Raw genomic sequence first — 14,418 nt, 5'->3', positions numbered from 1 at the left:
TATATGTATATGTATAGCTGATTCACTTTGTTATATAGCAGAAACTAACCCAACACTGTAAAGCAATTGTACTTCAATAAAGATGTTTTAAAAAAAAAAGAAAAAAACACAACAGTCTTCAAAAAGTTAATGTTAAGGAGAAAAAGGTGTGGGCTTTCCTAAGTTAAAAAAGACTAAAGAGGACTCCCCTGGTGGTCCAGTGGTTAAGACTCCACGCTCCCAATGCAGGGGGCACGGGTTCTATCTGTGGTCGGGAAACTGAGATCCCGCACGGCTCGCTGCGCACCGGAAAAACAAAACAAAACAAAACAAAACAAAAAGACTGAAGAGTTGTAACAACTGAATGTAATACGTGAACCTTGACTGGATCCTGTTTTTAAAAAAACACCTTTAAAAGGCAATTTTGGGATCATAGGGAGAATTCTAAATTGCATTTGCATAGATAAGGCCCCTAGGTATAATAACAGTATTGTGGTTATACAGAAGAATGTCCTAATTTTTACTTGATATTTGAAATGATATAATGTCTGCATATTATTTGCAATGAAATGACTCAGCAAACCATATACAGATGTAAACAGAGATATAAATTTAAGTATACATACAGATATATACACACACATCCAAATATAGATAGACAAAGTAAATATGGAAAAATATCAACTGTTGCACCTAGGTGGTGGCTATACTGGTAATCACAGCAGTGGTCTTTCAACTTTTCTGGATGTTTGAAATTTTCCAAAATAAAAGGTTAAGGGGACTTCCCTGGTGGTCCAATAGTTAAGACTCCGCACTTCCACTGCAAGGGGCGCGGGTCTGACCCCTGGTAGGGGAAGTTCCGCGTGCTGCACAGTGTGGCCAAAAAAAAAAAAAAAACTGAAAAGGTTAAGGGAGAGTACTGTTTAAAAAATAAGGAAAAGACATTTGATCTCTTTACACCAAGGAATTACTCGAAATTAGGAGTAAGTTTTTATCCCAAAACTGCCCAATCCTAAACAGTAAGTATAGACACCTTTTGCCATATCATTTGTGTTTTTCTATAACTTACTCGAAGGAACATATACATAAAAACACCATTAAAATTGAAAACTAAATTAAAAATAATGGAAATGACTCAGTCCTACCACAAAGAACATTTAATACTGATATATTATTTGATGATCTGCATAAAGATGACAACCATTAAAATTACTGTTATGAAGGCTACAGAACGTACCATAAGCATTTTCCACGTTGAGTGGGAAAAGAACACAATTTATTATACAGTATTTTATGATTACAAAATGTGGAGAGGGAAAAAAAGGCCAGGGAGTGAGCACAGCAACAGGACTTAAAAAATTTTTTAAAAAAGGACCAGAAGAAAATATACTAGAAATGCCTCGAGAGCTCCATGAGTTTGGACCATCAGACACTGAGTGCCAGTTCTCTGGCAGGAACGTGCCGGGTGCTGGGAACACAGAGCGACAGCGACGAGTGTCTGGGTTGGGGGGATTCCTTTTGTGAGTAATAACTCCCACCACCAACCTACTGCTCACACTTCACATCTTCTATCCTGTGCCCCACCACCAGCACACACATTTTAACTCAATTTTAAACTTTTCTAAGCTCTCAAGAAAAATGGTGCATGCAGAACTTGCTGCCTCCCTTTTTGAAGACCCACGCTGCCACGCGAGGTTTGAATTTGGCATGAGTTGTCCTGCAATTTGTTCCTGGAAAGTCACAAATTCTATGTCTGGTTCCGTGTCCCATCCAGGCTCAGCGGCTGTGTAGCAGATAGGATCCCACAATTAAAGATGCAGGGGACAAGGAAAAAATGCAGAGAGGACTTTTCTTGTCTTAGAACAACCAGGTGACACTGTCAGTTAACTACAGAAGAGAGAAAAATAAGTAACTCACCTTTAGGATGGTTATGGTTCTCTTCCTTCAAATCATTTTTTTTCACAAGTGCTTCTTGATATTGAGCCTCATAAAACAAGTTGGGAGAAGCACCACTTTTTGAAGTTAAGACAAAATCTTGATGAGTAGTTCTACGGAAGTTGTTTTGTTCATCGGATAAAATGTTGGAAGTGTGTTTTTTTTCTTGGGTTTGATTCTGGTAGATATATGATGGTAAGAAGGGCGTGGGTTTCTCTACAGTGGCTGAATTTCCTGGAGATCTGTACTTCTGGCTCTGGTCATCAGGCACTAGAGTTAAACCTTACGAATAAGAAAATCAACAAAACAGATGACTTTCTATAACATTTTCTGTACTACCTGTTACCCCTACTATTGAATACAAAGTTTTCTCCAAAGTGATAGAAGTATCTTTTCCTGGTTAGTAGGAAACTATGTTTAACAAAATCATGAAACTGTAAGACTCCAAAGTGACCTTTGATTTTTGAGTATATTTATACCACGATTCATGTGCAGACAGTCTGTACGTGGCAGAGCTGCAGCACCGCCTAACTCTGGAAGGCACCAATCACGCTCCATCCAGGAGCACTGCTGGGAGATGTCAACTCTACAGCCCTGTGACGGACACAGGGAAACGGAGAGCACCAATGCAGACAGCTACAAATAATCTGAACTGCTCCTTGATGATCAGTAACTGCTCTGTGTCACAACACATAAACGCATTTTCCCTTTATATCACCATTAACATGTTGGTAACCTCAGGTGGTGGAATTATGGGCGACTTTTCTGTTTTGTACTTTTCTGCAGTTCCTAAATTTCCTGTATTACTTTTTACCTGTTTTGTTTCTGAAGTCTCTACTTCTGAAATCACCCAGTAAACAGGGAAAAGAGAGAGGATTCCCTTTCTGTGCACCTCTAGGGTGTAACTCTCAGCGGACAGACGGCAATACTAGCCGTCCTGCCTGCTGTGCCTGTCCCTCGAAACCCTGCTGCTTTCCTCTGTTCCCCCCGATTGTTTCAATCAAACAGAATTAAAAGAAACAATGGCAAGTGTTTCATAAAAGAGGCATGCCACCTATGTCCTATACCATCTGCCTCATCCCCAGCCCACAAATAAAACTGGAAATCAGGTAGGTCCTCATTGAGTATCAGATTCAACCTCCCTTCCTTAGTAACAATACTCTCCCACTAAATATTCTTAACGAATGGTCAACTCACTTCAGCCTGACGACATCTTTGACAGAAGAGCAACAACCCAAAGCAGCAGTTCTCATAGCATGATCTATAAACCCCTGGAGGTCTCCAAGACTCTTTCAGGGCATCCACCAAGCTCTAAGCTATTTTCAGAAATATTAAGACAGTACTTGCCTTTTTCACTGTGTTGACACATGTACTGATGCTGCAAAGGCAAAACGGAAACTTCCTGGAGACTTCATTCAAAAGCAGTATAGCAGCACCCACTGCGCTAGCAGTCACTGTGTTCGTCACCACCATGCACTCTCAGTTTAAAACCAAAAAACAACAGTTTTGGGCTTCCCTGGTGGCGCAGTGGTTAAGAATCTGCCTGCCAATGCAGGGGACACGGGTTCGAGCCCTGGTCCGGGAAGATCCCACATGCCGTGGAGCAACTAAGCCCGTGAGCCACAACTGCTGAGCCTGCACTCCAGAGCCCGTGAGCCACAACTACCGAAGCCCGCACGCCTGGAGCCCATGCTCTGCAACAAGAGAAGCCACCGCAATGAGAAGCCCGCGCACCGCAAAGAAAAGTAGCCCCCGCTCCCCGCAACTAGAGAAAGCCCACGCACAGCAACAAACACCCAACGCAGCCAAAAATAAATTAAATAACTTTTTTTTTAAAAACCTTAAAAAAAAAGTTTTACTTAAGAATGTCCTAGATAAAGCAGCAAAAATTATTAAATTTTTAAGTTAAATTTTAAGCCTTGAGTACATGAACATTCTATAGGACAAAATGAGAAGTACGCATAAATCACTTCTGCCGTAAACCAAGACATGGGCTGTGAAATTTTTGAGCTATAAGCTCGACTAGAGGAACTTCCCTGGCAGTCCAGTGGTTAAGACTCCGAGCTTCCAATGCAGGGGGGTAGGGTTCCCTGGTCGGGAAACTAACATCCCACATGCCACGTGGCGCAGACAAAAAAAAATCTGCTAAGCTCAACTAGACACTTCTTTCAGGGAACATCATTTTTACTTGAAAGAATGAATGACAAACCATGATGATTTAAACCTCAGTACTTGGCAGGCATTTTCTCAAAGATGAAACAAGTGAGCCAGTTACTTCAGGGAAGCTGACAATATTTGTTGCCAATGATAAAATTTGAACTTCCAAGCAAAAATGAGAATGTTGGAAAACATGTCCATCACCATGAGCTTGACAACTTTGTAATACGGTTATGATGAGATCTGTGGTAGTATTAATGGATATAAATTTTTATAATGAAATATGTCAATATTTTAAAAACCTACATAACTCAGGGAACTGTTATTTTCCAAATAACCAATGTATGATTTTACCAAACCAAAGGTGATGAAAAATCCATTCAAAATGCCAAGATAATTAATGAAAGAATAAATAATCATAATAATTTACTACCAGGTTTATATAAAACATTTTGAAAGGCACAGTAAATTTTCAAAATGTATGTGTTAAGTTCAGGTATTTTTTATATTAAAAAAAAATTATTGATCTCTTGCAGTTAACTTAAATGTTGTTCCCAGAAAACATCACTTAAAAGTTTTACTTGTATAGAGAATGGGCTTGAGGACACGGGGAGTGGGAAAGAGAAGCTGGGACGAAGTGAGAGAGTGACATAGACATATACACTACCAAACGTAAAATAGCTAGCTAGTAGGAAGCAGCCGCATAGCACAGGGAGATCAGCTCGGTGCTTTGTGACCACCTAGAGGGGTGGGATTGGGAGGGTGGGAGGGAGACGCAAGAGGGAGGAGATATGGGGATATATGTATATGTATAGCTGATTCACTTTGTTATACAGCAGAAACTGACACACCATTGTAAAGCAGTTATACTCCAATAAAGATGTTAAAAAAAAAAAAGTTTTACTTGTTTATTTTTGTCTTAAGGAAGGATAAATGCACAGTGCTTGCCAAGTAGAGTTTGATGATTAACTCCTGAGTTTCTGTGACTTCCTTCTGGAATCCCTGCTCTTGGGGTTATCTGACAAATTAGATGATCTGCCCTATGACTTTATCTTTTAATGTGACCTTTCTCTTATGCCATGTGCACCTGAGAGAGTAAGATGTCAGTAGAAACCCAGACTCTGGAGCTCAACAAACCTCACTCCAAGTGTGGAAATTAAATACAGGCTGGGTACAGCAAATAAAAGAGAGATTTTTTGTCATTCTACTTAGAACTGTATGATCCCAGAGTTTGAAGGAAATGTACACTCAGTTTATTCCAATCACTCATAGAATGCATAAAGGTATAATATAACATCCCATTGAGTGGTATGGTTTGTAATTACTGTTATTTATTTATTTCACTTAATTTGATGTTTTAAATTGTGGAAGTAATTCTTGCTTATTTTGGCAACTCAAATAATTCGAAGTATAAAGTTAATAATCTGCATAAGTCCACATCTTCTTATAAAATCAATCCCTTGGAGTAACTATTATTAATATTCATGTACGATTTCACATCCTTTTTTATGCTTATACAAACGTCTACAGGCATACTCAAAATTACTTTCAAGAATAAATCATTCTGACCTTGAATGATTCTGACTTTCAGAAACTTCCTAAAATTTTATGATACTTTAGAAACTGAGATCTAGGGACTTCCCTGGTGGTCCAGTGGTAAAGAATCCACCTACCAATACAGGAGACACGGGTTCGATCCCTAGTCGGGAAACTAACATCCTGCATGCCACAGGGCAACTAAGCCCACATACCACAACTACTGAGCTCGCACACCTCAATGACAGCCCTCACGCCCAGGAGCCCACACGCCACAACTAGAGAGAGAAAAAAACCTGCACACCACAACTAGAGAGAAGCCCGAGTGCTGCAACGAAGAGCCCATGCACCACAACGAAGAAAAAAAGATCTCGCACGCCTCAACGAAGATCCCATGTGCTGCAACTAAGACCCGACGCAGCCAAGTAAATAAAGAAAGAAAAAAAGAAACTGAGATCTATTTTAATTAATGCAATAATTATTTTTAATAGTCTTTATTTTTAAAGAAAAAAATGCCAAGACATTCTAATATATTTTAATGTAACAGAGCATGAAAATTCATTAATATGATTTCAGATTCCATATTGTGAATAACTGCTAAGAAACGACCACTTGTTGAGTTTGGTGCAGTATCAAAGAAATAACCAAAATTATTTGAAAAGCCTATTAAATACTCCTCTCTCCTTTTTCCAATTACATGTCCATGTGAGGCTGGTTTTTTTTCACATACATCAACCAAAACAACATAACTGAAGAGATGGGAGGCAAAAGTAGATACGAGAATCAGCTGAGTTCTTTAAGCCAAAAGTTAAAGAGATTTTCAAAAACATTAAACAATGCAATTCTTCTCACTAATTTTTTAGAAAAATTTTTTTCATTAAAAAATGTTATTAGGACTTCTCTGGTGGTGCAGTGGTTAAGAATCCGCCTGCCAATGCAGGGGACACAGGTTCGAGCCCTGGTCCAGGAAGATCCCACGTGCCGTGGAGCAACTAAGTCTGTGCGCCACAACTAGTGAAGCCCGCTCAGCCTAGAGCCCGTGCTCTGCAACAAGAGAAGCCACCGCAATGAGAAGCCTGCGCACCGCAACAAAGAGTAGCCCCCGCTCGCCACAACTAGGGAAAGCCCACGCTCAGCAACGAAGACCCAAGGCAGCCAAAAAAAAAAAAAAAAAAAAAAGTTATTTATAGCATGTAATTGGTTATTATTTTAAATGAATTAGTTAAGTTTAAATTTCTAACACGGTGAATATCAATAGCTGTAGCCCATATAACACAAGCTCTTTGGGGTCCTCAATAATTTAAGAGGGTTACAGGGTCCTGAAACCAAAAAATGTGAAAATGGCCCTAAAGCAACTGTTCCATAACTCCATGGAGGTAGTTCTTATATTAATAAGTTTGAAATCCGCTTCCCTATTGCTCTACCATAGTGCTATTTCTACCTTAAAAACTATCACAGGCTATCGTAAGTGATTTTCATTATTATTTTTATGTGTTCCATAAAGGCACTCAATTATTTCAAGGTACACACCACGTTCTCTATATTCTCTACGATGAACATCCAAATTCCCTAAACCATTCTTCATTTGCTACAGTTCTCATCTCCAGCACTACCACCACTCCCCGAGTACCATCCAGCCACACTCTGCACATCCATTTGCCAATGTCTTTTCTTCTCCGTATTCTCAGTGTCCAGCGCAACCTCTGAAGAGAACGAGCACTTTACTGAATCAGTAAGCGTGTCTCTTAAAAGGCAGCACCAAGAAGCAAACACACTGCTCCAGATCACTGTTTTTCAAACTGTGGGACATAATCCATTTTATCAGCAGACACAACAGATCATGAACGGCATTTTTTTTTAATGACATAGAATAGAATAAACAAAATAGAAAATATCCTTGTTACCTGCCAGGCACACCAATAAGAACTGATTCATGAAACTTCTTTGAAATTATGAGTCATCACTTAAAATGTTTTTGTTACTATGCGGCGTGGTCAAAAAACTTTCAAAACTACTGCTCCAGATCACATTTCCACCGCTTTCTCCCCACTGATAAGCACGTCATGCTTTCTGTTAACTGATCTAGCATACAAGAGAAAAACCGTCCTCTAGGAACACAGGAAGTATTTCTGGTACGGCTCCTCAGCTGAGCAGAACGGCTTCTACACATACTCATCTATATGACCCTGAGCAGTTTTTCATTCATCAGGCAGGGCTTGTAAACCAGTAGCCCTAGGCCAAATTCAGCTCTGGATCTTTTATTCTGCTGGGTCTTTTTAAAATTTTATTTTATAAATAAATATGAATGCCTTTAAGCAGGGCACACATGCTCCAGAATGGCACAGATCCCTCATCCCAATTATATTACACCACCACCATTCCATAGTTGTCTGCTTGGCTTCTTAAGAAATTGGAGTTTGCAACATATGATAGAGAAATGGTAGAAATAACCTGTCAAACAATGAAAGATAGGAAGTGTAGGTAACTGTCCATCGCTGTACTAACCAAAGGTCTCATGTAAGCACATAATACCTGGGAGTGTATGCTGCCCAGACACCATGGTGAGCAGCTTCTCCTGTTCCTCCATGAGCCTTTGCAGTTGCTCTAACTGTTGCCTCTTCAGTTGTTCCTGCTTCTTCTGTTGTACTTCTTTCAGCTTTTTAAACATAAAATTAACTTGATTAAACTAGCTTATTATTTCTTTATGGGCCTTTGCCCCTTACATTTATCTTGATCCCTCCCATCTCCCTTCTCATATCTTCTCTAATAAAGAGTTTCAAAGAGGGCTCTCTAGGGACTTCCCTGGTGGTCCAGGGGTTAAGACTCCACGCTCCCAATGCAGGGGGCCCGGGTTCAATCCCTGGTCAGGGAACTAGATCCCGCATGCTGCAACTAAAGACCCTGCATGCCACAACTAAGACCTGGCACAGCCAAATAAATAAATAAAAATTTTAAAATTTTAAAAATTAAAATAAAAAAAAGAGGGATCTCTAAGTAACTAAATCTGCCACCAAAACTCTAAACTCTCAACTAAGAAGCAGAAAAAGTCACATGAATCCTTTGACTCTTAAAACAGGATAGGTATCAGTACATTTATAATCAACTTTTCCTCCCTAATATTTGGTCAACCATTTCCAATTTAGTTTTTACAAAATGAGGGAGAAACCTAAAGGTGTTATCGTAAGTGCTATATTTATATCTTACATATTAAACATGCTTTGATGTTTCATATCAAACAAAAGGCAAAATATGGTATTATGAGGCTTTCACAGTAAAGAGGAAGAAACAAAAACACGTGGAACAGGTGACCTTCCATCGTACCTGCAATAACTGTGCGATAACACAGATACATATTAAGTCAAATCCCATTTTACCTGTTCAAGCTTTTTAAAAAGTGGGTCTTTATAAGCCACTTCTTTGAATTCACTCCCAGGATCTGAAATAAAGTCATTTTTGTGATCCTCCCAGTGTCCAGGAGCATGCTCACATGCCACTATTTGTGTTCCCTCTTTAGTTGGAGGAAAGACTCTCTGTGTTTCAGATTTATCTGTTTGTAACTTATAAGGGCTGTTGGGCTCCAACTTCTGTTCTTCATGAAGTGAATCTTCTTCACTTAAAAAGCTGAAGCTATTTGAAAAATCTGTGGGTTTAATAGGAAAGCTGGTAGAAATGTTCACATTTGCTCGCTTCTCTTCCTCGGCTTCCAAAATAGGAAATCCACGATTTAATATGACCCCAGCCCGAGAAGGATTGGTCATCCACTGGGTTAAGAAGTTCTGCCCACTGTTTAACTCTGAAGAGGTTGACATCAGGAACATTTTAGTCCAATGACACTACTGTATTTAAATAATGTAAAAGCTAGAAGAGCTGTTGATTTCCAACACCTGTAGAAACAAGACAGCCAACAAAAATTATTAGTTAAAGCTATTCAACCCAAACCTCAACCTACTGAATACACCAAAACCTACTGAATATTTCTTACTGAAAAGTCTTATGAAAGACTTTAACTAGCAAAGCAATCGGGCAATAAGTTACATATTTTTAAAACGTCTTTAAAATATCCAAATTGAGGGGATCAAAACTCAAAGTTCCCTTCTGATTTAATCAGTTACTGATGAATTTACACAAGTGCTCAATCAGTTGACCAAAAACTAAGGGAGCTAGAGCACCTTCTAAGTTATCTGATTACCAAAGGAAAAACAGGCCACTATCAATATCCACTTTAACCACTTGCATGCGTCTGACCCTAGTCCAGTACTGCTTCTTTGCCCAACCGGGGAACCGGTGTTCTCCCTAGTCCCAGAAGTCACCACCACCCTGTGGCTTCACCTGGCACTGTCTGCTGCTGTCCGTTACTCCTCTTCTCCCTTATAATCCCTTGCCCACCAGGCAGTCTCTCATCTGCATTCCTAGAGGTCTCTGACATCACTACTTTGGCAGTCATCTCATTATTAGTGCTATTTCGCTTCTGTGTTCATAATCTACCAAGCTGTGAGTTCCTTTAAGGTATCTGTATATTCACCACTGTCTAGCACCATCCATCCCTGGGAGATAGAAGAAACCTGATAAATGTTTGCTAAAAGTAAGTTAAAATTAAATCAGAACTAAGGTTATATTGTTGAAAATAATTCAGTTTTATAAAGTATTGTTTGTGTTCATTCAATGTTCAACAATAAAAATTTCATTGGTTCACAGCACGGGACAGCTATGCTGTATGAATCATACTCTAAAACAACCAAATTCCTAGTGTAACTCTGTGACTGTGCAACAGATAAGCAACTAACATTTACTGTGTTCTTACTCTGTGCCCAGTACTGTTGTAGGCACTGGGTAGACAGCAGTTAATAACTCAGAGTCTAGTGGGGAAAATACACACAAAAGCCATGTGGGGGTAGGAGACTGCAAGTTTAGACGGGGTGGACAGAAAGGCCCGGTGGAAGAGGTGCATGTGGTGCAGCTATGAGGGGCAGAATAAGAACCAGTCATCCAAACTTCGTAACTCCCATCTGCAGGAAGCCCCCACCAATGCCCCATTCCTCCACCAGTTCTTACAGCCCATCACCACCAGTTCTTACAGCCCATCACCACTATCCACCTTGACTCCTCCAGGGTTCATGTCTTTATGTTTGGGAATCTATTTATGTCAGCGCCCTTTATCCCTGCCACGCTAATCTCCACGCATGTGCTTATCCTGTCTCCGTGTCCCAAGCATCCCAATGTCAAACACTCACTATGCGTCACAAGCAAAATCTATTATTCTTAACCTCTTCTCTCACCTTCCTGAGAACACTTCCTCCTATGGAGCCCATACCCTTGGAATAGGTATCTTCTTTATTGTTCTTTTTTAGACCTGGACTATTCTCCCTTCCTCTACCATCAAAGTCCCCAATTTTGAACCTCGTACGATCAGACTATACAACCTACTACTCCTTTATTGTCTACCACAACCTACAGAGTTTACTGGGATCCTCTCCTTCATTCCTGAAAATTCTCTGGCTAAACAACTGGAAGAACAGAGTTGCCATTAACTGAAATGGAGAAAACTGGGAATAAAACAAAACAAAACAAAAATGGCAGTGTGATTTGTTTTCTCACTGATATCACACTTTGAGAACCACAGCTATTACGGCATTTAAAAAAAAAAAAAAAAACCTACTGCTATAGGCAACGACATGGATGAGAAAAGTTGAATCAAAGTCTGACACGAATACTGTGTGATTCCATTTAGTATGAAGTTCGAGAATAGGCAAAATAAATTCACAGGTCCAGAAGTCAGAATCATGGTTGTCTAGGAAGCTGGTATTGCCTGGGAAGGGGTTTCTGCCTTCAGGGATGATAGGGATGTTCTTTATCTGGGTGGTGACTACACTGGTATATATGTTTGGGCTGTACACTTAAGATTAAGGCACTCTGAGAACTCCCTGGAAGTCCAGTGGTTAGGACTCCGCACTCTCACTGCCAAGGGCCCAGGGTTCGATCCCTGGTTGGGGAACTAAGATCTGGCAAGCCACATGGTGTGGCCAAAAAAAAATAAAGATTAAGGCACTTTACTGGATATCTCTTACTCCTGAATAATTGTTTTAAACTGTGGTAAGCAAACTAATTCTAACTACTTTTGAGTTGGAAACCTATGTAAAAAGGCAACAACTCTTCATCAGAATCAACCAAGTAACCTTGATTGAATTTAAATGACCTCGTCAGGAAACTTATGAAATCCAAATTTAGAACAAAGACAAGCTACAAGGTCATTCTGTAACATCAAAAAACAGAGAAGGAGGGGCTTCCCTGGTGGCGCAGTGGTTGGGAATCCGCCTGCCAATGCAGGGGACACGGGTTCGTGCCCCGGTCTGGGAAGATCCCACATGCCGCGGAGCGGCTAGGCCCGTGAGCCACAACTACTGAGCCTGCGTGTCTGGAGCCTGTGCTCCGCAACGGCAGAGGCCACGACAGTGAGAGGCCCGCGCACCGCGATGAAGCATGGCCCCCGCTCGCCGCAACTGGAGAAAGCCCTTGCACAGAAACGAAGACCCAGCACAGCCAAAAATAAATTAATTAATTAATTTTTTTTAAAAAAGTAATAAGCTTTAAAAAAAATAAATAAATAAAATAAACCAGAGAAGGTTTTTAAAAACAACAGAAAAGATCAATGAAACTAAAAGCTGGTTCCCTGAAAGGATAAACAAAATTGATAAACCACTGGCCAGACTCATCAAGAAAAAGAGGGAGCGGGCCCAAATCGATAAAATCAGAAATGAGGGACTTCCCTGGTGGCGCAGTGGGTAAGAGTCTGCCTGCCAGTGCAGGGGACACGGGTTCAAGCCCTGGTCCAGGAGGATCCCACATGCCACGGAGCAACTAGGCCTGTGCACCACAACTACTGAGCCTGCGAGCCACAACTACTGAGCCCATGTGTCACAACTACCGAAGCCTGCGCACCTAGAGCCCGTGCTCTGCAACAAGAGAAGCCACCGCAATGAGAAGCCCATGCACCACAATTAAGAGCAGCCCCCACTCACCGCAACTAGAGAAAGCCCGCGCACGGCAGTGGAGACGCAATGCAGCCAAAAATAAATAAATAAACTTATTTTTAAAAAATTTAAAAAGATTGCATTACATTCCTTAAAAAGAAAAAAAAAATGAAAGAGAAGTTACAACCAACACCACAGAAATACAAAAGATCATATGAGACTATTATGAGCAACTATATGCCAATAAAATGGACAACCTAGAAGAAATGGACAGATTCTTAGAAAGGTACAATAATCTCCCAAAACTGAGCTGGGAAGAAGTAGAAAATATGAACATACCAATTACCAGTACTGAAACTGAATGAGTAACTAAAAAACTCCCAACAAGCAAGAGTCCAAAACCAGATGGCTTTACGGGTTAATTCTACCAAACACTGAGAGAAGAGTTAACGCCTACTGTTCTCAAACTATTCCAAAAAATTGCAGAGGGAGGAACACATCTGAACTCATTCTATTTAAATGTGCCACCATCACCCTGATACCAAAACCAGACAAAGACATAACAAAAAAAAGAAAATCACAGGTCAGTATCACTGATGAACATAGATGCAAAAATCCTCAACAAAGTTCTAGCAAACCAACTCCAAAAATACATTAAAAGGATCATACACCATGATCAGGTGGGATTTATCCCAGAGATGCAAGGATTTTTCAATATCTGCAAATCAATTAATGTGATACACCACATTAACAAGTTGAAGAATAAGAACATTATGATCATCTCAGTAGATGCAGAAAAAACTTTTGATAAAATTCAACATTCATTTATGATAAAAACTCTTAGGAAATGGGCACAGAGGGAACATCCCTCAACATAACGAAGGCCATATATAACAAACCCATAGCTAACATCATACTCAATGGTGAAAAGCATTTTTTCTAAGATCAGGAACAAGAAAAGGATGCCCACTCTCACCCCTTTTATTCAACATGGTTTTGAAGTCATAACCACAGCAATCAGAGAAGAAAAAGAAAAGGAATCCAAATAGGAAAAGAAGTAAAACTGTCACTGCAAATGACATGATGCCATACACAGAAAATCCTAAAGATGCTACCAGAAAACTACTAGAGCTCATCAATGGATTCAGTAAATTTGCTGAATACAAAATTAACACACAGAAATCTGTTGCATTTCTATACACTTACAATGAAATGTCAGAAGGAGAAATTAAGGAAACAACCCCACTTGCCATCACATAAAAAAATGAAATACCTATGAATAAACCTACCTAAGGAGGCAAAAGACCTGTACTCCAAAAACTATAAAACACTGATGAAAGAAAATGAAGACAACACAAAAAGATGCAAAGATATACTGTGTTCTTGGATTGAAAGAATCAATATTGCTAAAATGACCATACTACCCAAGGCAATCTACAGATTCAATGCAATCCCTATCAAATTATCAATGGCATTTTTCACAGAACTAGAACAAAAAAATTTTAATTTGTATGGAAGCACAAAAAAACCCAACTAGCCAAAAGAATATTAAGAACAACAGAGCTGGAGAAATCACACGCCCTGATTTCAGACTATATTACAAAGCTACAGTAATCAAGACAGTATGGCACTGGCACAAAAACAGACATACAGATCAATGGAACAGGATAGAAAGCCCAGAAGTAAACCCACACACTTATGGTCAATTAATCTATGACAAAGGAGGCAAGAATACACAATGGAGAAAAGACAGTCTCTTCAATAAGTGGCGCTGGGAAAACTGGACGGCTACATGTAAAAGAATGAGATTAGAACATTCTGTAAGACCATATACAAAAATAAA

General features: G+C 39.8%; 1 protein-coding gene across 2 annotated transcripts in view; it reads right to left on the bottom strand.

Annotated features, from left to right (window-relative positions):
• The window catches only part of CENPJ (centromere protein J), a 53,905-nt gene extending 44,480 nt beyond the window's left edge, over positions 1-9,425 (bottom strand). For both annotated transcript variants that reach the window (XM_061170788.1, XM_061170789.1), the window contains exons 1-3: positions 8,982-9,425; positions 8,140-8,263; positions 1,897-2,196 (exon numbers count right to left, since the gene is read on the bottom strand). In XM_061170788.1, the coding sequence (XP_061026771.1) occupies positions 1,897-2,196; positions 8,140-8,263; positions 8,982-9,425 (868 nt within the window). The remainder of the gene's footprint in view (positions 1-1,896; positions 2,197-8,139; positions 8,264-8,981) is intronic.
• Positions 9,426-14,418: the final 4,993 nt, after the last annotated feature.

The sequence above is a fragment of the Eubalaena glacialis genome, chromosome 16, assembly GCF_028564815.1.
Source record: "Eubalaena glacialis isolate mEubGla1 chromosome 16, mEubGla1.1.hap2.+ XY, whole genome shotgun sequence".
Taxonomy (NCBI): Eukaryota; Metazoa; Chordata; class Mammalia; order Artiodactyla; family Balaenidae; genus Eubalaena; species Eubalaena glacialis.
This window is presented reverse-complemented; position numbering and strand designations above follow the sequence as displayed.